This window comes from Lonchura striata, chromosome 5 (genome assembly GCF_046129695.1).
Source record: "Lonchura striata isolate bLonStr1 chromosome 5, bLonStr1.mat, whole genome shotgun sequence".
Classification (NCBI taxonomy): Eukaryota; Metazoa; Chordata; class Aves; order Passeriformes; family Estrildidae; genus Lonchura; species Lonchura striata.
Window position 1 is genome coordinate 9680133 of NC_134607.1, and position 24714 is coordinate 9704846.

General features: G+C 40.6%; 1 protein-coding gene across 4 annotated transcripts in view; it reads right to left on the reverse strand.

Annotated features, from left to right (window-relative positions):
• Positions 1-659: 659 nt before the first annotated feature.
• Positions 660-24714, reverse strand: part of PTPRO (protein tyrosine phosphatase receptor type O) — a 145184-nt gene continuing 121129 nt past the window's right edge. The window contains exons 16-28 of one of the 4 annotated variants that reach the window (XR_002465792.3): positions 24576-24644; positions 21970-22053; positions 18274-18309; positions 17220-17301; positions 16059-16149; positions 15470-15546; positions 12409-12543; positions 10919-11041; positions 9640-9794; positions 7632-7767; positions 5709-5829; positions 4433-4747; positions 660-2948 (exon numbers count right to left, since the gene is read on the reverse strand). Coding sequence is in view for 3 of the 4 variants with exons in the window: in XM_077783262.1 (XP_077639388.1) it covers positions 5725-5829; positions 7632-7767; positions 9640-9794; positions 10919-11041; positions 12409-12543; positions 15470-15546; positions 16059-16149; positions 17220-17301; positions 18274-18309; positions 21970-22053; positions 24576-24644 (1093 nt within the window). In the remaining variant the exon portion in view is untranslated. Of the gene's footprint in view, positions 4748-5708; positions 5830-7631; positions 7768-9639; positions 9795-10918; positions 11042-12408; positions 12544-15469; positions 15547-16058; positions 16150-17219; positions 17302-18273; positions 18310-21969; positions 22054-24575; positions 24645-24714 lie in introns of all 4 variants that reach the window. The other 3 variants (XM_077783262.1, XM_021535161.3, XM_077783263.1) reach the window with 3 other exon arrangements.

Here is a 24714-nt window from a genome sequence, read left to right on the forward strand (position 1 = left end):
ATGCCAAAATCAGTGCCTTATTAGACATTTGAGAAGTGGAAGTAATTTACTATTTTTCTGCCATCAATCTGCCTTTTTACCTGGGTGGAGGGAGGGTGTTTTAGCAGCCTGTGTTCACTCAACAGTTCCATGCTTTCAAAGCACAAACCTTTTAACATCAGCAAGGCATTTCTTCCCACTTCTTTAGGCTGCTTGTTCCCTTGGGACACCATGGGGAGAGCAAACCACTGTGAAACCTCACATTTAATTATTGAAGAACACTTCCAAACAATATTGATGGGTGGAACAATTTACTTACCATATAGCAATTCAAATGTTGCTCAGACAATCTGTGGTCTCTGGGATTTTATACAAACTTTCATTGCTCCAAAGCATTGAACTGGATAAAAATTGGTGGTTTGCTGTCTGGTTTTTTTTGTTTTGTTTTGTTTTGAGTGGGGTTGGGAAATAAGTGCATCTATGCATGACTTATGTGTGCAGGAATAAATGGTTTATGAAGCAGTAGAGATATCATATCCAAAAATATAATGATAGTCTGAAATGTGCAGAGCTCTCAGTGTGTTCATTAGTGTGAACTTCAGAATTCTGGTAATTTAAGGGAAAAAACAAAAGAATCCATGAATACCTGTAAGATGTAAATTCTTTCTAATTAGGAAAACTGTAAGTCACAGAATTTTTATTTTAACATGGGAGTGAAGGCATTTTGAGTTTTCAGTTCATAGCCAGAAGCAAGTTATGGCTTTAATACCAGACCCTGTTCAAGCAGGTATGACCACTGATTTTCTTGTATTTCAAGCATAAAGGAAACACAGTCATGAATGGGAACTCAACATTCTGGCCAAATTACCCTTTCATAGGAGCCCAGTTTTTCTACTGTGTTGAGTCTGGTGTCTAAACCAGCCCTGTTTAAGGTTCTGATGCATCAAAAGTATTTGAGGGAATAGTTTTGAGATCAGTTTCCCCCCTCTACATAAAGCACCAACATTATATAGGAGAAGTTCAAATGAGAGGGAACCTATTTTGGTTCTGTGTTTAAATATTTCACAGACTTTAAATTTCTACTGCAGCTGTGACAGATTTCTACTTCCTCAGTTTTCAGACCAAAATGAGCATCAGGATATGAGTCTATACTTCAACTCCTTGGTAATATTTGCAGATTAAGAGAGGAAATGAGTGAAAATAGGGAGTCTTCCTAGAAGATTCCTAGTCCCCACTGGTGCCTGTCACAGCAGCAGCAAAGCTCAACCCACTCTGCTCCCATCCATGTCAAGAGCACTAACAACATTATTCTCTCACAAGAAATGGCTGAAACAGCAGCTTTTGCCTGCCTCAATGAAATTACAGTTTTGACACAAACCCTTCAAAAGTTAGAAGTGAGGGGCAAGTGGTGTGACTGTGGTTAAAGGAGGGAGGGAGGGAAGGGCCATTTTAGAGCATAAGATGATGATGTTGATTATTTGACAGGAGACATTCATCCTAGTTTGGTGTAGGGAAAAAGGACAAACATTAAACTGAAATAAAGCATGAATAAGGCTTCCTGACCTGTTCTTAATATTTTGGTGAGATTTGAACAAAACAGTTCTGAAGACCCAAGGATGTCAGGGCTCACTGCACAGGATGTGCTCAGAGAGGCCACACTTTTACACATGCCTGTAAAAGCTTCCTACCATTTCAAAGTCATGTTAAGTTTACTTATTTTTTACTTCTATGGCAGCACACACACAGCATGAGAAAACCTGCCCTGGTTTCAGTTAATGGTCACTCACAGCACAGAACTGCTTTTACAGACATCTGGGTCAGTAAATGCTGGAAGAGCAGCAGATCAATAAAGAGCATCAATAGTGTCAGCAGAGCTTTGGACATGAGGCTCATAATTCCAAAGATCTATTACCAAACCTGAAGCTTCAGATAGCTTCACAGCTGTGATAATGAGAGGGTTTTATTTTAGCAGATGCTGGAACCAATATTAACATGAAGCATAAGTCCAAAACATTGTTCTTTTGGACTTACACTGAAGGGGTATGATGAGGTAATGCCAAAATTATGATGCCAAAATTCAGTCTAAAAGGCTCTGCATGAGTCTTCTGAACCACAGTGTCTTCCAGGCTCATTTATTGCTTTACTCATGTCTTGAATGCTGGGAGAGGTGGTTTCCATTGCCATCCCACATGTCCACTTACACAGTCTTGCATACTGCGTGGGGTAGGAAAAGGTATTCTGATGGAATTTTCATTGTAATTGACTTTGTGATTAAGCAGCTATTAAAGGAAAAATACCCACCTGCTGCTGTGCAAATGGAAAAATTTCTAGCACTCATTCAAAAACTGTCTAGTAAATTCAGGCTGCTCACTGTCCTTTGCAACAATGTGATTTTGGCACCTTTGCAGCAATTTTGTACCCTGTCACATTCAGCCAAGCTTCTATTACAGCACTGTGATATTTTGTGGGCACAGAGATGATTTAGCAGTAACCTGCTTACCCTGGTGTGATACAGAATGAGTATTGGCTCAATAGGCAATGGCCAGCAGGAAGGAGGAGACAACAGATGAAAAAGAACATTTGTGGGTTTTTTTTTTTCTCCCAACCAGTTGTCTAAAGGGATATGAACACATTTTCTGAGTAAACATATAATGAAACTCTGAAATACATTAAAAAAAAAAAAAAGCATGGAGGCAAGGTCTAAATGGTCAAGCACTCATTTATAATTCTGTTTTCTGTTCAGTTTAGGCCAGACAACTCTTTGCTGTTCCTACTGGAATGGCAGGCCCTCCAGCTGAGGCACACCAATGAAATGAGGGAGAAATGTGCACCATTGAAGAGTTTCTTGTCAACAACTGGCTCCCTGAAACAGGGTGCTCTTCCCTTCTGCACCCATTTTGTGCTTGGAGAAACAGCATTCCGGCTCTAGGACTGGGATTAGTGGGAGCAGTGGGAGTAGCACTGGGTGCCTGGAAACAGAAGGGAGGGGAAATGCGTATCACACCCATGGAACAATCAGTGGTGGGGGTCTGTTTGTTTAGTACCCCTCACAGGACCTGCTTTACCTGGTAATTATGTTAAGTCTGTGCAGTTTTGCACAATATACACAGGACAGTTTGAAAGATGCTTTCTCCTGTAACCAATACCATAATAAAATAGTGATCAAAGAAGTGTGCACCTATTTACCTGCCAGTGGAATAACTTTGGAAGAAAAAAGAAAATCAGCTGAAAGGAGATTATCAGGCTCCTGAGGGCGGCTGAGCTACTGCCCTACACCCTGGTGCCCTGCCAGGTGATAGCAGAGTCAGGGTGAGTGAAATAAAAATCATGTGCAGGTGTGTTTGCTGTTTTGCTGACAGTGACTTCTCCACAGGTAAGCAATCCAGTGTGTTTACTTTCAGTTCAAGTCTGCTTTGTTTACATTGAGTACCATTGCTGCTAACTTCCAATGAGGTGACACAAAGCAACAGGTTACAAAAATGCCATCAAACATCCATTCTGACAGCATCCATGTCACAATACACAATGATGTACCGGCATTATACAAAGACAAAAAAAAAAAAAAAAGATATATATATATATAGCTAATTATTTTGACTAGAACTGAAATGGACAGCAAAAAAGAAAAGAGCCCCCTTCCCTGCCCCCAAAGGCCCTGTAGGAATCCATACTGACATTTTTGCAGCCTTGTAGCAACAAATTGAAAACCAGCCCTTCACATGCCAAAACCTTGTATTTGTAACATTGTAAATTCCTGGTTCAGGAAAAATAGTTACGTCTATTAAAGCACTTTTTGTGGGTTTTTTTTCCACTCCTCCAACCTGAACCAGCTTCACATTTTTACACAGGGTTAATAATTACTAAAAACAATACATGAGTGAGGGGTATAGGCACCATAGACTGCTCAGACAGTTAAATGCTATAGTATATATGCTAAGATATCCCAGCTGGAAACTCAGCTGCCCTGTGATTAGATCCACCAAAAAGAAGAGCCTGATAAGTGGCATTACTGAAAAAAGGTTGGCAAAAAGAGCAATCCCTCTGCTCAATTAGTGGCGGCCCAGTCAAGAACCAAACCCACCCCTTCCCTCAGCTGCCTGTTTCAGCTTCACAGCTCAGATTTCTGCTCGTCAATGCTTCCTCAGGTCCCATGCTCCCCCCAGGCCCCACACAGTCCCCATCAGTGCTCTAAGGGAACAGTCAAATCCATGGAGCCAGCAGCCCCCCCCTGCCCTCCCAGCCCCTTTTCACAATCTCCAGGTTTCTTCATGTATGTTCATGCCTCGCTATTCACTAATGAGGTATTATTAGATACTAACAATGCCTGCTCTCCTAGGGACAGACCAGTGACACATGAAGAAAGCTCTTCAGTCAACCATTAAAAAAATATTGCACTTACTTTAACCTTAAGCCCAACCTGCACAGAAAACCAAAATATTATGAAAGAAATTACCTGAAAGTACCAAACAAAATCCCAATGCTCTGGAGCAATCTGTTTTATGCACATATAGTGTCTTTTCCTTCATGTTGTTTAGCTGAATTTGGTCCAGTATTTAAAAAAAATGTCCAGAAATTAAACAGTTCAAAAGACATCGCAGGCTCGTTAAGGCTTTGTCTCCCCAGTGCTTCAGAAAGGTAAAAGTTTCTTTCCCTCATTGTCTATGCACTGCAAAGCAGTGGTCTCTCGTGGCACAACACCTGCCCCTTCAAACCATCAACAGAAAATAAATCAGAAGCAAGGGAAGATGGGTGTGCTTCATGGTCTCACCTGCAACCAAACAAACAGAATGCTTTAGAGAGAAGAAAAGGGAATAAACATTTATTTTTAGCATTTGTTTTACTGACCCTCCACTCAGGCTGGGACTGCAGGTCACCAGTACAAGGTGCTGGGACTCAGACTAGACAGTAACCCTAAACCTGAGGGACAGCGAGGCAAACTGGGGTTCCTTTACAGACAGGGGGATGATGCACACAAGGGTTAATAAATACACAAGTGCAACACCACAGACACACAGCAAACACAGCTGGAGATGCTCCCCCAGCACAGGTCTCCACCAGCTGCTCAGAAAGCAGCTTGTGTCCAAGCCTGCAGCTTCCTGCTCCACCCAAATGGGACTATTTAGGTTATGGCTGGGTTATTGCTGCCACCTAATGAGCCAAAGATTGGGAGCTTAAAGAGCAGTGACACACATCCCCACAGCTTGTTCCCACCAGCAAACCTTGTGGTCACAGGCACTTGTTTTACTCAGGCACAGAGGTCAGGAGGAGAGTGAGACCAACCCTTCACAGATGCTGCTGGTTCTCTGGTTCTGTGATTTTTGATTTAGGAAAATATTTCCCACTGTTTCATGCCAGAGCTTTTTGGTTACCTTCCAGCAGAGCATCCCCAAGCCTCTGCTGGCCTTGGTAACCAGGTAAAATTCTTTTTTGAGAAGAACTGGAGGTAATTGAAGTTCTCCCTGCCTTTAAGCTTTGCATGGCAGGTCATGACAAGTGGTAGGGAATGCTTAGATGGCTCATCAGGAGTTTGGATTCTCTTTTTCTTTAAACATGACTGAGCCCATATATTCTTACAGGGCCATGGAAAGGGTAGTGGGTTATCTACTGTGAGAGGTTAGAAGGATTTTTCCCTCACTCTCCATGTGAACATGGAAGAGGAATAAGAAAAGCCCCAAATTCCAGTGGAACAGGGATGTGAGGTTGTGGTCATGGCACAGGGCCTGACTTACCACCTGTGACTCTGAACTAGGACTTGCTGACGTTCTCATATATGACATCACTGATGCAGAACTGCTGCTTCTTCTTTTGCCACATCAGCTGCACACACTGGTGAATAAAAATGTACTGCTCCTAGAAGAAAAGACCATATAAATGGGCATTTTTTGCCCCAGAAAGCATGACAAAAACACAACCAGTGGAATAGTTTGATGGTTCACAGTAACATGTCTCCCAGCTCAAGCCCCTCACAATGCACAGGGAGTTATCAACTCCCAAAATAATAGACCACAATTGTTACAGATAACAGAAGGGGAAGCATGAAATCCACCTGACACCATAATCCCTTATTAATAACCTGAATGATGACAGAAGAGTTGAATCTGAGTTAAAGTTGCTTTACTTTACATTGCCTAAAAATAAATTCCAAGAAAGGTATCTGGATGCTTTATGTGCAATAAATTGCACCCATGCCACATATGCATCTGAAATATTTTAATGAGGTTCAGGTTCCTCAGTGTTTGACTTCTTTATCAATAAAAAGAAAACCCCAATTCTGTTCACAGAGTAGTTAATTTGGAGAGACTGGTTTCAATTAAGGATATTCCCAATTCTAAGGCCCTTTTTGGGCCCATGCCATTTGTTTTTTGAAACTGCTCATTGAGACACTGCCAAGTCTCCAGCATACCAGGCACTGTGAATTCAGGTGAGCTATCAGTGGTTTCATATTTTGTAAGGAAAAACTGTTTGGTGGCCTCTGTGACTGAGTGTCAGTGTCCCTTGGTGACACTGAGGCCAGGCTTGCCTGTAGCTGCAGGAGCTTAGGAACTGCCCTTAACATGCAATGAGGCTCTACATGAAAAGAATTGAAATATTTAAAGGAAAAAAGAACCCTACAAAAACCCACATCACCTCTGGAGTGGTAACAGTTGGAGCTGAAATCAATCACCCACCGGGATTTTTTTCCTCTGGTGGAAAGGATCTGCCTTTGGATTAATACAGTGAATTGTGATGAAAATGGCAGTTTGATAGGAATGATCCAGAATGGACTGAAAATTAATTTTTTTTTCATTTCCAGATCCTAGTTGTTGTCACTGCAGGTTTTCTTCCTCCTCTCCTCTCCCTGCTACAAGTTTTTTCTTTGATCTCAGTTCAACAAACTTTGGCAAAAAGCAATCATCATCTGGAAACAGTGATGGTGACATTTCTAACTGCATGGAGGTTGCTCATTTATATGGTGTGTCTAACCAAGGAAGAGCACAACAGGCATGAAATATGAAATATTTCCCTCTTTACTAGGAGAACTGGGAAGGTTTAGATGCATATAATCTTCTGCTTTTAAGAACGAGTTTGTGATTTTTTTTTCCCCCAGTATATATTGTCTATATATTTTTGTCTTGAAAAACAGAAAAATAACTAGCCAGTAGATATTTGGATAGGGAGAGGGGCAAGGAGGGTGTCTGGCAGATTCACAATCCTTTTGTCTGTTTTGCTTGTTTGAAATTCCATTGTGTGATGAGGCTTGGCTGAATGATACCAACATGATACTTGAACAAGGCTGCCTGATACTGATATCATTTCATGAGCCATTAATACCCTCAGCAAGCCCAGCTCTTTGCAGTGTGGCTTGAAAATTTCATATGTTAATCTATTCTAATACATTGTTTGCATATTCATTTCACAGAAGGTGAGAATAACTCGTTTCCTCTGGCAGACAGTGAGATTGCAGATATATCATCAAACCCACCTATGCAGCAGATTAATAATGTGACAATATCACAATGAAGTCGAAAACTTGATTGTATTGACTCATACTGGTTTTGTCAAGGGGAACAACAGGGATTCTCATGTGTATGATTATTTGCATGAACATGATGCAAAAGGGTATGAAATGGGCATGACAATACTGTCATGGTGCTGAAGTGAACAGACCTTACCTCTGTCTGCACCATGGACATTCTGTAGGACCTCATGTCCGACACCAGGCCCAAAATGTCCACAAACTCGTGGTCACGGATGTGCTGCAAGAGCCGGTCCAGGGCAATGAACGTTCCCGTCCGCCCCACGCCAGCACTGCAACACACACAGACACGCAGCTCACTCAAGGGCACACACAGCAAAAGCAGTGGCACTGCAAAAGGCAGGAGTCCTGCAGCTGTAGCTATAACTGATATATATATATATATATATAACTGATCTGAGGCCAGGCAGGCTGGTGAATCTGTGGTATTTAGTGGCATTGGTTGGGCAGAGTGGATGCACTCACACACAGAACGTGCACACGCACCCTCACCCAGCCTTAGCTCCCTGCTCTTCCTGCTGTCACTGCTCCCCTCACAGACTGCATGAGAGCTCCTGCAACTTCAGGGGCTGGAGCCAGAACTGTGGAGACCTGCTCAGGAGCAATGGATGCCCAGAGACAGTGGGGACCACACCTGTAGGACTTGGCTCCACAGCTCTCCACACTGCAAAGCTCTTGGCTTGCAACGGCGCTGCACGAGTGTAGCTTGTCCTCAAAGGACAACCCCTCAGTGATGCCTTGCAAAGGCTGCCCTAGAACAGAGGCTGGACAGCATTACAGAATAAAGTAGGGATTTATTAAAAGGATCTCCTCCATGGATCCACCTTGGGCAGCACCAGAGCCCAGCCAGGGCTGCACCCAAGATGAACCAAAATGGTCCCAAAATGCATGAGCGCTCCCGGGTGCTCTCACTGAGATCAGTTCTGCTCCATTTGCACCTTTGGAGTTCATTGTCCCATTCCAGCTCCAGCCCAGGCAGTCCCATCCTGCTTGTTTTTCTCTCTCCAGCCCACGTTGTTTGTGCTCCTGGACCTGAGATTTGGATCATTTGTCCTTGGTCCCCAGCTGGACAAGGAATTGCTTTGTCTCCCTGCTCTGTGCAGAGAACTCACCATCCCCCAATATGAAGCCCAGACTCACACATTAAAGCAGTACAGAATCTGAAAAAAATTAAAAGCTAAAACCTGAGGCATCACCAGAAGAGTCTGCACTTCAGGACTTCTGCCTTAGGAACATGAGACTCCCACTCAGCTACCACTCAGCTGAAAATCTGTATTTTCCCCAAAGGGAATCTCAGCAACTAGAAAAAATACACACTGCTTTCATTTAGAGATTCTCACGTGTACGATTGTTTGCACTGTGATTTGACATGTGATGTTTAAGTCAGATTTCACAGAGGTTTTACAGAGTGTAAAGGGTGTGTATCTTGGCAAAAGCTCTTTCTACTGTTTTGTCATGCTTTTTCTGAAAGGCCTTGCAATTGTTTTCAATAATGTTTAAGAGCTCATCTCAACACAGTTCAGCATAACTGTAAAAAAAGAGGTCTCTACTTTGGCTTTTGTTGTGTTTATTTCTCAAATACATGAATACAATGGAACATCTGATGTGTTAATTGGACAGATAAATGAATAAATTAATTCTGTGCCTTCTTTAATGTCTGAGAACAATTGCTGCAGGAGTTGATCGATGCACTCTTTCTTTGACTCTTTTCTACTTTTGGAGCATTGTTATTTTAATCTATGTGGTCTAAGATACACAGTATAGTATCAAAATACTACCTGAAAATATGCCTCTTTGCTGCTAGAAAAATCCTCATTGAAAAAAAGAAAATATTACAACTGTTGCCCAGCTCTCTGATACTTGCTTCTGTTCCTTCCCAGAACAATTAAGCAGTAGATAAAGGGTCTGATTTTATAATATTATATCTAAATCTCTCCACTGGCTTATTGAGCACTTTTTTTAATACCAAGACCCATGGAACAATATCAGCTATGAATTTCTCCATGAGGTTACAGGGCAGAGCTGCATAACACTAACACCAGAGAGAACCACCTTCAGCCAAATCCCAAAATCTCTATTTCTCATGGTTTCTCAACCTATTTAATGTCACACCTTGTTCTTCTCCTATTCCTTGAAGCACTTACCTGCAGTGTATGACCATGGGGCCTTTAGTCTTTGCTGATTTCTGCCTGACCATCTGTACAAACTGGAGGATGCTCTCGGCAGCGTTGGTGGTGGGAACGCCGTGGTCTGGCCAGGCAGTGAAGTTAAAATGCATCACGTCCTGCACCTCATCAGCCTGGTGGGAGAAGCAGAACAGCACCATGGCATCACACTGAGGGCGTTTTTGTCATTTTGTGCTCCTCTTTTTTTCCCCACATCCAGCCTAAAAGACTGAAGACAGCCAAGAAATTGGCAAAGAACAAACAAGCTAATTACAAAGTGGGGGGGAAAATCAGGCCATCATTATCAAAACAACATGAACTTCCTGTTTCTGGGTTTGGGATTTGCTTTTTGCTTTTGTCCCTGTGGTAGTTCCTTCTTAGTTCGCTTTTAAATCAAGAACTGTTGCGTTTTTCAACTCTGGGCTTTTTTCCGCTTTTTATTCCATTCCCTCTTCTTTTCTCATTTTGCCACAGATAAAGAACAACACTGTTGGCAAGCAGGCAAACCTGAAAAAAAAAATCTCACTGAGAGATTTTCTTTTCAAGTTTTAAAGAAAAAAACCCCAAAAAAAACTCCCCAAAATTAAGAAAAAGAATTTACCACAGGAAACATTTAGGGAAAAAAGCTTCTTATAAAAAACCCACTTTTACAGTGCTAAATTCTACTCGCTTTAGATAAAGTAAGATCCTCAGCATATAAGGTCCTGGGTCAGTGATGAATTGCCAGTACACAGTTTTTTCCACAACCCCTCCACATCCCTAATTTTTCCTTCATTAGATGGTGCTGGCACTGAGCTGATGCAGGAAACAAAGGTGGAAGGAAAATCTGAGAAGCTTTCATTTGGACACCACATACTCTCACATCTGTTTCAATACTTTATAGATAGACATTATTGCAGAATTGCCGTTTTGAAAAGCATTTTCAATTCTTCCACTGATATTTTCAAGTTTTGAATAATTTATAGCAAGAAGATGTGTGTGAGATGTAGAAAAGAAGAAATTCATACATTTGTTGTCAGTAATTATTGGTACCACAGAAGTGTCCAGAGCTCTAGTACTATTTTTGTTTAAGCCTTGCACTTTGCAGATAAATTTAGAGATGATTTTAGGGGAAAGTTTTGTGATTTTGTCATTTGCCTGTGTGAATTGAGGGTAAGGACAATGATCTCTCTTAGGTGTTTCCTGATGAGTTCCAGAAATGGACAAAAGTTAAAGAAAAATCACTGAAATCACTCCTTTGGCAAAGGGTTTCACTCACATAGCTGATCCGGAAGCTGCGATACACCCAGTCCGTGTGCTCCTCCTCGCTCAGCATCTCCACTGTGATATCCCCATATGCAACAGGATCTTCTGTGAAAGGCCAGTAGTGGTCACATTTCACCTGAAATGGAGGGAAATCCAGGCATTTTTGTATTTTTATACAAAAAGATATACACACACAAAAGGACACAGAACCTCAGGTTTAGCAATGCCTACAGCACTGCTCTTGCTGCTGCAATAAGAGGAATTTATGCTGCAAGGACTTCCAGCCTGACCATTCCCATTTAAATGTGGCCATCAGCTATTTATCAGTTTTCAGAAGGGCAGCTTTAGTGCCATGAAGAACAGACAAAGAGTGCCTTTTGTTATTCTTCCTGATATAATAGCTCTAAATGGAGCAAAACACTGGGAAAGAGAATTTAAACTCCCCAAATTATATTCCAAATATTTCTATTACAATATCAAGGGAAAATGTAAAGATAGAACTTGCATTTCATAATTACCTAAACTTAAAAGTGCAGAATCACAGAAGGCTGAGGTTGGAAGGGATCCCTGGAGGTCACCTCGTTCAAGCCCCTCTCCTCTCAAGCAATGTCACCTAGAGCCAGCTCTAGACCATGTCCAGGTGACTTTGGAATATCTCCACGGATGGAGACTCCGCAAGCTCTGAGAGCATCTGTCCCATTGCCCAGTCCCCCTCAGAGTAAAATAAGTGTTTCCTGACTTCAGAAGGAATTTAATGTGTTTTTTTAATTTGCACACATCACCTCTTGACTTGTCACTGGGCAAGTCACCACTAAAGGAGTCCCTCATTTCCATTCCCTCCCATCAGGAATTTGTACACAGTGACAAGACCCCTGGAGCCTTTTCTTCTCTAGGATGGAGAGTCCCAGCTCCCTCAGTCCCTCCTCTGGTAAGAGGGGAGGCTTCATAACAAGGTCAGGGGAGGGAAAAGGGCAGAAAAAGTTGAAGAAGATCAGGGGTCATTAAAGAAGTTCAAAGAGGGTTAAAGAAAGGTTAAGGAGGTTAAAGAAATTCAGGAAAAGTCAACATCAAAGCAGGTAAAAGCAGGCCAGAGAAGGTCAGGGAAGCTCAAGGAAAATCAAGGAAGGTTGAAGAAGGTCAGGGAAAGTCAAAGAATGTTGAAGAAGTTCAAGAAAAGTCAAAGCAGGTCAAAGAAGATCAAAGAAGGTCAGAAAAAGTAAGAAGGGGTCAAAGAAGGTCATAAAAGATCAGAGAAGGTCAGAGAAGGTGCAGCAAGTCAAGGAAGGTCCAAGAAGGCCAAGAAAGGACAAAGAAGGTCAAAGGAAGTCAGGGAACATCAGGGAATGTCAAAGAAGGTCCTGAAATGAGAAGGCAGATGCCATTCCAGGGCTGGTTGTGATGCTGCTTTGTGATCAGAAACAATGCAAAGATATTGACTCAGCAGAAAAGAGCTCTTTTTCAGGGTGGTTTCTTTTACACCAGATAGAAGATTTTGTTACATACCCGTCTTTTCTCATTGCACTGAGTGAGCATAACAATAATTTGTGATTTTTGCTGGAGAACCATCTTCCAAAAATCATTCCTAGTTTCTGGCAGTGGTCCTTGGGTTGCAATGTATTCCTGGGGTGAATTATAACCCTAAAAGACAAAGAGATAAGTCCTGCTTACCAACATGGTTACTGCTTCAGAACATGTATTTTTCAAATTTTTTTTAGTTTGCCCAAATTCAAGTTGCACTTCTAAAAGTGATTTTTAATATAAAGAAAAAAATTATTTTGTATTTATTTTGTGATGACAACTTTTGCTAGATTTTGATGTTCCCAAAGTCTAAGCAATCTAAAACACAGCAGATGAAGCTGCTTCCACACAAATCATTTGTACAGAGAGCAGAAAAGGCAACATTAAAAAAGCAAGTAGTAAGAACCCCAAAAGAATGTTATTAGAGCTCCTTCCAGATTATGTAATTTTAGGGTTTGTTTAGTTATAGGCACAAAACCAGTTACAGATGCCCAGGTTCCTCATCCCAAGCAGTGCCTGGGGTGATTTTCAGTCACTGGTGTAAATGGAACAGGATTATATACACTTGTTCATGTCATGAGGCCTTAAACTAATAAAATATTAATTAGAATTCTGCTTAAAATAATAGAAAATATGGTAAGTCAATGCTCTTATCAGATGCTAAGATGCTTCATATGCATGTATTCCCTTTCCTATCAGCATGATTTTAGTTGGAAAGGCTCCTTTCACCTCTCCAAAACCGAAAGACTGTTACGAAGACTATAATAAAAAGATCACAGAATGACCCTTTTGGCATCTGCTATAACCATATTTGCTGAGATTGTATCATCAGAACTGCATTTGGAAAGTTATTTTATTTTCCTATCAAGAGCAAAAAATACCCAACACACAGCATGATCCCATGCAAATTGGGCAATTTCTGTGCCAATGTGGATCATAAAATTAATTGTGATTTGAGAGCATTTTCCACAAATGGCTTCCTCCAGACATGTCTTCAAACGAGCTCAATCCCAGTTTTTTTGCACTACACAGAATTTGCTGCCTGTTCTGTGTGGGCTGTGTCTGACCTAAGTGACAAATCCCGGTTAGCACAGGGACAGATCCCCCTGGTTTCTGTGTTTGGAGGCAGGGAATTGTGGGAACTCAAAATGTCTCTCAGACATTTTTAGAGGTTCCAGGCCTTGGTCAGAAGCATTCTAGACCCTGGCAGACAGCTGAAAAACAGCTGTGATTTTGAGTTTGAGCCATGGAATGAATTACCAACTTTGGAGGTGGAACAAGCAGTCACAAAAAGTTAGATAGTATAGTAAAAGTAATTACAAAGTAGAGGGGAAATTTTTTTAGTATTGTACAGGGGGGTTTTAACACATGTACAAGGGAGTTTTCACTTTGTACATGGGGGTCAGAAGTTCTAAAATGGAAGAAAGTAGGCTAATCCTATTCTTCCTCCTTTTTCCTTACCTCCATATTTTTAGTAATGATAGCACTCACAGATTGGTTTAAAGTAGAAAAACACTTAGCAACATAAATAGTAGGTATTGGGGAATAATTGTAAACATGTTATACGAAATATATCTTATAAAAGATAGCAGCAGCCCTAGGCGGGGGGAGAGACAAAAAAAACAGCAAATAGAGAGGATGTCAGTGTATATGTGTGCCTCTACCCAGGCCGCTAATCAAATAGCTGCAGTCCAAAAACATAATCTGTTAGATAACTAGCAATAAACTACCTTAAGACCAAACAGCAAAAGCCTGCGGAGTTTTTCTTTAGAAGCACAAATTAGAGGAAGAATTTCACCACCACATGAGACCCCAGAGCAAGGCCGGGGTTCTCACAGGGAATCAGTGGAGCACTGATTATCAGAAAAAGAACAGCATTAACATCACATGTTTATCCCAGTTTCCATGGTCAGCACAGTGCTATAAGCAGAACTAAAGAGATGCAAAGCAGAACTGAACATCTGAAAGGGACTGAGTGCTGCTTAGGATCCTGTTAGCCACAATCCCGTGCGACAGAAGTTTCCTGGGATGTGAAGCCTGGAAGTTTTTTTTCCTGATTCTTGCAGTGTGAGTGCTGAGGTTTGTGCCCTGGACACAGAGAAGCCATGCACAGACACTTGGCTCAACACTGCATACTTGGGCAATGCCAAAGTGACAGGGAAGTGGCCCCAGTGACTCATCCAAGGGCTCCTCCTTTCTCCATAACGCTGGCTCAGCTCTCTCCAGCACAGCCAGGGTCAGCTCTATCTACAGCCAGACTGCAAAAATATTCATTTTTCTGTCAAAGACCTCTTCCTAAAGGGCTGCAGTGGTGCCCTGCCTCCTCTCCATGCAGAATAACCCATGGAATTCTTGCTCTCCAGCCCACACTGAGCCACAGCACAGAGGTACCAGAGGGGCAAACCCTTGTGGCAGTGGCAGGGATAAGCCTAAGTGACTGCACCAGCTCACTGGAGAGTGGAGAGAGCTGATGAGCTTTCAGCCAACCCCCAGTGTCAAAATATTTGCCTACAGCTCTGTGTACACTGCAATTATCCTGAAACTGTGGGTGCTACCCCCGGGAAGTGGTTGCTCTCTGCCAGGTGCAAGGAGGCACAGGGGAAGCACCAGAGAGGAGCTAGAAAGCAGAAGTCTCTCCACACACCATCTGGGCTGTGTGCATTTTGTGCATTTGGAGTGCCTGCCTTAGCCCTTTTCTTCCATGTGCAGTAGAAAGCTAGAAAAAAAATCTCATTTGAATATCTATGCTTCACCTCTCTATCTTAAAAGGCCATTTAACATTTCCTGCTCATTTTCCTACCACTCCAATCAAAGTCTCACAAAGATTCACAGCTACTGCAGGAAAATTTGCTAAAAACCTTCCCCTCCCACCCTTTTTTTTTTTTTTTTTTTGATGGCTGTTCTCTGGAGACAAAATATTTGGAAGCTGAAGGAGATGCTGAGAACATGACTGAGCTTCCAGGAAATATTGTGCTATTTTCAAGGGCCCACCTCTGCCTGGTGTGCAGGACACTGCACTCCACACTGACCAGACCTCTGTACTCACAGGGATGTAGTTGGCATTAATGTAGTCAGATCCTTCCTCTTCATTCATTGAGACTAAGCGGACACGACTAAAGTCATCTGCAAAAGGAAACAGAAATTAGAAAAAAATTGCCTCTGAAATATGGCACTCATCTCCAGCTCGGCAAAATTTAAATTAGCCCTATAGGAATGGCCAAAAATAATCTACTAAAAACCAGGAAATTCTTGTATTGACTAAGAGAGCAATGTTTGCTTCAGCAAACATGGACACACCATCCTTAGTGTTCTGCAAATACCTCCTCCAAGTGCTGTCCCTTTGGGCTCCCTTAGGCTTCATTAAAATCATAAAAGAAATACAGTAACACCACTCAGTAGCATAAAACCCCTTGTGTTTCTCACCTCCAAACTCTTGCCATGACAAACACTTCCAGGCAGCTACATCTATTCAAAGTTAACATAAAAACCACTCTTGCCTGGCTCTCTGTAAGAGCAGGATTGTAGAACAGGCTTTTACCAGTCTTAGAAAATCTCCTGATTCTCCAGTTTTCTTATTGGAACTCTTCTTTCCCTCTCTAGGGGTTTTAGCAGGATTTAGTGTGTGTTGTACTTACATGGCAGGATATTTGTGTAGCGATTCTTACAGCGATTCATGGGGAGATCAGCAGCAAAGTGGGGGATGTCCAGCCCAATCAGTTTTAGCTCCTGAGACAACAGAAAGGAAAATGTCAAGGCCAGCCTCAAAAACACTCAGAGAATAAGTCCTTGTGATTCCTTATGGCAGGTAGCAGACAGAAAATGCTCATAAATCACTTTATAAATTGACAGCAGGGTGACAGATTGTCCTTTTTTGATGCCTCTGAGCTGGGCTCCAAGCAGCTGGAGAGCACTGTTGGGGTTTCTCCACTTGATGTTGCTGCCATCCCAGCTGGGACTCAGAATTGCTCCTCTCTACCCACATTCACTGTCAAACCAAAAATGTTATCAAACTAGGGGCTTGCTAAATTATTTCTGTGGTGGTTACCTGCCTTCCTTAATGAGGTTTCTTGAAACCCTCAAGTGGCTTTCAGTCTTGGGGAAATGCTTAAAAGATCTTTCTAGTCATCATCTTCAGTAGCTACATTTGGTAGTAGCATATTTACTACTATATAGTAGTAAATAGTAGTATATATTAGTAGTAATATATGGTGCATCATGGGAATTTGCTGCCTGAAAGAGATTGTGGAAACACCCTGAGAGTCCTCCCCACTGCCTTTCCATGTTTAAATCTTTGGGAAACAGCCCCAGGATAGGGATGGGGTTTTGGTTTTATACTACTAAACTGACTTTAAATTTTGAGTAATTAAGAGAATGCACCTGAACTTAGAGAAATTCACCTGTCTTAGAGAAATCTCCTTGCTCTGACAGAGATTTCTGATGCTACTTCCTGATTTCAGTACTTCCTCTCAAGTTAAGGACATTAAATATCCAATAAAGCCATTAAAATCCCAAATTCAATTCAGGTTGCCAGCATGCCCTAAACTTTAAGCAAGTGTGTTTTTTTCTGACATTTAACTCAATTTGAATGTGAGAAGCCACTCCAATCAGTTCACTAAATGTAGGGTTTAACAACACCAACCTCCATTTCTAAATTCTGCAGAGGAAGTGAAGCTGGCCCGCCCAGCAACGCCACAGATCGACCAACAGAGAGCACGCAGGAGCACACCATGCAGCCTTAACATCTTGTAAAAGCTAATCTGAGCAAGTAGCAGAGGGCAGAATCCTCAGAGATTTACCTCAAATTGCAGAGAAAATTTATAATCTGAGTCTTTGGCCATATCCTTGATGTATCCATCAAAATCATCCAGCTGGACAGGGCTTTAAAACAAAAATACAGAGAAAATCTGATTTTTTTGTAGTACTTTTAATTTCCTTCCACCAGAATACTCTCAAGTCATAAATATCTATTTGCAGCTGTTAATGCCAGAAATAAATGAGGACAAATCTTGTGGTTCAGGGCCACGAAATGCTGGATGTATTACATTTTGGATGCCACTGCCCTGGCAGCTTTCTCTGCTGGCTTTGACAACTGCACACATTTGTAATTATAACTCAAACTCTTTTCTCAGAGAGATGGTGGCTAAAAAAAGGTGGCATATAACTATAAAAAACCATGGAGAGCTTTAGTAGGTACAAATTAGCCTTGATTTAATGACTCCCATCTTTCCACACTTTTTTTTTTTTGCCAGGTGAGATCTATCTGTTAGTCAGGCATAGCCCCTGAACATAACACAGAAATAATTAGGCTGACACTCTGAGTAACGAAACACAGGTAAACAGCTTCCCTCACCTAATTATCATACTCTAATTTACAAGCTACTGAAGCATGTACACAGTAATCTTCTCATTTACTTGGAGGCAATATGCCCAAAGGAACCTGTCTTATCACCACTTAATTACTCCTGTTTACCTGCCAGCATTAATGATCTAATGTTCTAGCAACAATTGTAATGAGAGGCCCATGTCAATAGGGAAATATCACTACAAACAAATGCATCCCAGTTTTTTTCACCATTTGCAATTTTTAACTAAGGATAAGCTCTGTTGAAATCACTAAATTGGATAATTGATCTTTTCCCTGATGACTAATTTTGTATGTTTTACTACAATCTGTTGAGCAGAACTGCTTTTGTACAATTATTGTTTGTTTTCTGCTTTCAGGTATCTCCCTTGGGATATGTCTAGAAAGAAGTTTTCTGTATTTGTAACTGAAATACCACTGTGCCATGTACTCCATAATGCCTATTTAGGCTAAGAATTATTCCTTTAAATATCAAAGAAGTTACATACTTGGTCAGCTTTCTCTTCTTTAATCCATTTTTACTCCTGTAGGAAAAAAAAAAGGAAGTGTGTTTAATTCATTAAAGAGTTGTACAACGTTTATTCAAGACAGCACTGATTTAAGAAAGTGTATTTTTTCATCATACTCAGGAGGAGATTGGTGATAATAACTGGTGGACAATTTAAGGCTGATAGCAGCATTTCTGTTGAGTCCAGTGGGAGGCATATCCCTTCTGAGGCTCTGAGAATGACCTGCCATTGAAAGGGAAAATCTGTGCCCAGAAAAAGCACATCTGTGGAAAATCTTGGAAAAGCACAGGAAAATCTGTGCCCATGGCTGCCCTATAAATCCTGACCCATTGGCTCTGGGTGGGCTGGGGCTGAGTCCCCAGGACCTGAGCCTGGTTGAGCTTGGAAAATTGGATGTCAGCACTGGGAATGAGAAGCATCTGTTGGGTAAAGGGACAAGACCACCACGTGGAAATTCAAGAAAAGGTGAAGGCAAATTAAAAGAGCCAATCTAATAACCTGCTTATGGTGATAAATGAAGATAATGGCAAATATCCTACTGACCTCAGCAGGACGACTCAAGCTTAAACCTAAGAAAATGTAATTGACTTTAAACAGCTGGAGATAATTGTGACAGTCATTTAAAACAATGATTATGGCTGATGTAATTCACTAGCAACAGTTGTGAGCAGCTTTCTGAGTGTGTTAAGCAGTAAAACCCAAAGGATTTGACTTGAGAACTGCCCTACCCCAGCTACAACGGTGTGGTTTTTTGGAGGGGGCTGTGTGTTCATTTTGTTGTTGCCACAAAGAAGTCAAGCAACAATAAGATTACATACACAAAGCAAGCTTGCTTTGTGTGATCCTTGCTTACTCAGAAGGAATTTTAGTAGTGTGACTTTTTAATTCCTAGGCAATAAACAATAACCATTCATTTTTCACATTATAATGATGTTATTTTTAATTTCATGGTGATATGAAAATTATTGTCTAGATCATTTGGTTCACAGCTTCAATTATTAAATGAAAGGACAAGTCTTCTAAATTAGAAATAATGACATTATACCAAAAGAAATATTAAAAAGCAGAGTATTTTTATTTTTCTACCCTGTTAAGTTTAGCAGTTACACTAAAAACAAATAAAGGGCTACTTTCCAAAATTAAGTTTTACAGAATATTCAGTTTCTGGAGCAGCCACAACACATAGTAATTTTGTTATTTTTTCAAAGTACATTTTCATTTATTTAGGCATATTTGCCTGCAGAATTAACAAGAGTTATGGCAATACCAGCTTTCTATGAATGTGGGGATTAAATATTATAAACCTCTTCAGGCTATCATGTTATCTGTACATTCATATGTACTGTACATCTAAAGTAGTAGTATTTATTTTCCATTTTCAAATATTTTTTTCCAGTGAAATCTTAAAGTTAATTACACTAAATTATTCAACACACCTCTGTCCCCTGTGACTGTGGTAAAACCTCTTAATGTCAGGCACATAAGAATTAATTTGAAAAGAAAAAAAATCGCTAAACGCCCTTTATGGTGGGAATGTTTCTAAGAACACTTCTCCAAGGAACACTTCAAGAGGCAATAAAACAAATGACTGACAAACATTTCTTAGCAAGAATTTTGTGTGTTTTGATAGTCTCAAGAGGCCTTTGCTTCTTAGCAGTGCAATTGTTTCCTGAATGTTCATAAATATTTTAAACCAGCTTATGTGCAAAACAAAAACCATTGAAACACTAGCTGGTGTTTCATCTGTTGTTCCATTTAGTCTACATATTAAAATATAAAGAGAGGGATTAATCTCATCTCATTCCACTTCAGCTCCTGTAAACTTAATCATCTAGATTGAAATAGGTAGATTGATTGAAGGGGGAACCTCTGAAGAAAGATGCACATCTGGAAAGGTGAGTTAATGCATAATAAAAGAAAAAAGGCAGAGGGACAAAAGATGCAGCAGTGCCATAGACAGTGGCCACTCTGGGCTTCTTGACCAGCTAAGAGAGCTCAGTGTGACCTCCAAAATAATCACCTGCTTGCCTGACCTGATGCCTCAGGTTTCAGCTTTTATATTTTTCAGGTTCTGTTCTGTTTTAGTGTGTGGTTCTGAGCTTCATATTAGGGGATGGTGAGCTCTCTGCACAGAGCAGGGAGACAAAGCAATTCCTTGTCCAGCTGGGGACCAAGGACAAATGATCCAAATCTCAGGTCCAGGAGCACAAACAACATGGGCTGGAGAGAGAAAAACAAGCAGGATGGGACTGCCTGGGCTGGAGCTGGAATGGGACAATGAACTCCAAGGTGCCAATGGAGCAGAATTTATCCCAGGGAGAGCCCCCATAAGTGCTCGTGCACTTTGGGACCATTTTGGTTCATCTTGGGTGCAGCCCTGGCTGGGCTTTTGTCCTGCCCAAGGTGGATCCATGGAAGAGATCCTTTTAATAAATCCCTGCTTTATTTAACTCTGTCCAGCCTCTGTTCTACGTCAGCCCTCTCAAGGCATCAGACCCTCCACCTCTGTGCAGCTTGAGAGCTAGCTGAGCTTATACCAGACAAGCTCCAAGTATATAATATTAATATAATATTAATATACTATAATATACTATAATATCATATCAATAACATAATATAATCCTTGGAGAGGAAGGAAGACCCCCACGTGCTCCTCAGTAGGATTTGTGTGGAGAACACGTATTTTCTTTCCTCACAGAAGAAATGGACCTTTCTTTACTTACATTTCTAGTCCCACTGAAAATTTGGATGGGTTTTTCTACAGACCCACTCAAGGAAAATCAGTCTCAAAAATCCCTCTGCTGAACATGTTGATGTCTGCCTGCCAGGGCTTTGGTGCCTCATGGTAAGACCAGGGAAAATGCCTGGGAAACAAAATCTTAACCTCAGGAGCACCTTTTTTGTAAATCCCTAAAACTTGGACCCAAGACCATCAGAAACTTAAGTTTCTTTATATGAAATAGGAAATTTTGGGTCATAGTCAATTGTAATTATTTGTTAAATGGCTTGTAAAACAATTCTTTTTCTAAGTAGACATGTGGCTTTGTCAGGTATTTTCAAGAAAACAATCAGGTGTTTACTAAATCCTTATAAATCATTTACAGATTAAAGTATTAAATATACAAAATGAGATGTGCACACAGTACTCTGTTTTTACTCTTTGGGACTTCTAGTGGTATTCATTCTCAATGAACTGCTTTTTTCAAAAGCAAAATTTTACTGACATCAGGAGGGCATAATAGCACCTTTGAAAAACAAATGTATTTGACATCACACACCAAACAGGTGGGGCATGATCAAACAATTTTAGTAATAGAACAACAGCAGCAGAAGCCAGTGCCAGGCAATGAACATGTAAATAACCAGGACAGAAGAAGCCAGGACTTATCACGAAGCAGCAAAAGTTGCAAAGACAGCAATGAGATGGATATGATGAACACTGTAAAATTAGCTTTTTAATACCAAAATGGGTTGGAGAATAAACAGACAAACCAGATGAAGCAGGGTAGCAAATACTTTGATACCCACATCCTCGCCAGTCCATGTTCCAGTACAAGAAAATTATATCTCCAAAAGCTTTGACCCAATTGAGAACAAAAGTACCACACATTTTTCATGTCATAGAAACTCACACTGTTTACACATTGCATATGGAAAAACAAGTAAATCACTTACCAAGGATTAACATAAAATGCCAAAAGATAATCAGTCCAAAGGCATGAGGGTAGCAGAGTTAGGAAAGCAAATACACTTCTACGCCTGTGAGCATTAATAAATAACATACATAAAGATGAAAAAGTGAGGAGAGTTAGTAAGACAAACAGACATCAGGAGATCAGCAAATTCTATTTTAAAAATCACCTAAACCCATAAACCCTACTTCTTACTTACTTCCTAAAAATATTGTTAGCATCCCTAGAATTTTTACTCCTCAACCTGCAGGGCTTTCAGCTATCCAACACAAAATTCTATATGGTCAAAATAAGTATGTCTTATCATATTGATTCAGACCTGTTACTCCTAATTTTCAGAGTAAAGTGGGTAGGAAAAATATCTTCAACAGATTTCCAGCAATTGCATAGGTGGTATTAAGCCTATTTTCAGTGTTTTGAGATATTCAGTACTGATATGGTTTGTTTTTATCACACACATAATCTCCCATGTTTGTTCCTGCAAGTGATCCTGTGGATATCAGAGATAAATTCAGATGCTTAAAACATCTCTTAATACCCTCTATTGTGTCAGCATTCTCAAGGAATCCCTATAACACTTTGCAGAGTGCTTTAAATTCTTTCCTAGGTTTTCATCTAAACATTGCTTGAACAGTTCTTCTAACTGTGTTTTCTGTGAATAACTATCCACAGCAGATTTTACTGTGGCTAAAGGAAATATGAGTACAAAATCATTCTAAACTTCAGTGTTTGCAAGCTGTTTACCAGGTTCTGCTGTGCATTAATTCAGGAAACCCACTCAGGCCTATTCTACCTATTGGTGAAATGGGCTTCAGGTACTTTGCAAATATGAAAAACTCATGAAACTTAAACAAATTTGGCTCCAGTAAAAGGATGATTTCTTTTTTTTGTCAAATACACTCTCAGTGTGTTTTTTCCCCATCAGAGAATCTGCTGCCTTAAAAGTGATACCACCCTTCTGCAGCTGTTCTAAAGAGGAAATACAAATTTCCTTGTTCAGTACTCTTGGCTCTTATGAAGTTGGTAGATACTGTGTTTTCCCTGACAAACAAGTCATGCCAAATTGAATCATCTCTAAATCTTCCAACCAGAGAGGAAATCTTCTGCCCGTGCAATGAAAACTCCAAGTTATGAGTTTTAATGAGTTTTGCTGCTGCAGAAGAAGCAGGCAGTGCAGTTTCTGCAGGGCACCTGCCCCAGGCTTTGGCAGGAATTGTGTGGCTCAGCCAGAGACAAGAGCCCTTCCTAGTCAATAGTACACCACAAGCATCAGTTTCACATCCAAGCCTGTTAATTCCCTTCCCAATAAAAATAAAAAGCCTTTTATGGTTTTAATAACATCTCTTGCTAGTTTAATAATTTCATTCAAGCTTGGCTATTTAATTAACATGAGTGTTTGCTCTTCTGACTTTTTTGCCACTCTGAGGAGTGGTTTCATTTGCACTGCATACAGCTGGCTGCTATTAAACCTAAACCAAGCAAGTGAAGCTTGTTTAATATCCAGTTAATTAGCAGCACAGTGAGGTATTGACAAGATTTGCTGGGCTTGTTAGTTCACTTTGCAGGCTTATTAGCAAAAGGCTTGTGGTGGTGCAGTGTCAGTCCATTCAATCCCAACCCTGCTGGCAGGCTGTGTCCTGTGAGGTCATGGAAAGCAGTTCCCTGTGCACCAACTTTTCTTTCCAACTTCCTGGCTGTCAGCAAAGCTGACCATGGGTGCAAAGGCATGTATTTTCTCCAGGAATGGGGGTGATGTCATGCTTGTAAGTGTCTCTGTTTGGACTTGCCTTGAAAGAGAAGTTTTTGCAGAAATTGTTAACAACAGAGCAGTAAACCATGGCTCTGTCATTACCACTCATTTATTATCAAAATAGGGATGGAAATGACCACACTGGTGCCAGCCAGGTAGCTCTCAGAGCCTTTTACTTCTATAAATGCTAATCCTACAGATTTTATTTCTACAATTACTTCTCTTCAGCTGATGGTAACAGTGATGATTTACAGTCCATATCAGTGCCTGCAATTCTTGCAGGTGATTTTCTCGACTAGCAAGATATATTTAGGGGTTTGTTGTTGTTGTTGATTTTTTCAACAGCACTGAACATTAGTTACAGAATATATTTGAGTTGGCTTGTCCTTGTCTTGTAATGTAAGGAAATATTTATTAAAGGCACTGTATGAAGACAGTTGGTAATTAAGTTATCTACAAATAAGCCTACTCCTGGATGCAAATGCATGGTAGTGCTAATGAATGTATAGATCAATTATCTACAGTTGTGTTATTTTAGGAAATATATCTGTAAGAGAGAGGGGAAAAAAAATCCTCCCCAAATACATCTATGCAACTTGGCTGACATGTAAATACATTATTGCCTACTAAAAACAGCAGGTGACAGAATTCATGTCTTCAGTCATCATTCAAGAAATAAAATACATTTAAGGAATAAAATATGAAATTAACAAGTCTAGTAGTTTTATCCTAAAAAGGGACAGCAATGACATAAAAAATAAGCACTTTAAGATTACAGATAATATTTGCCAAAAAGCAGAGATGGGGAAAAAAACATAAGCTTTGCTTCAAACACTCACCAGTTATAGGGGAGCTTTCCATCTCTCTCTAAAGATGCAAAATTCACAAAGGTCCCAGCCCCGCACTCCCTGTTCCAGGACAACCATTAGGTAAAAATTAGCATTTCTGGATTCACAACACTTGCAAAGAGCTTGATTT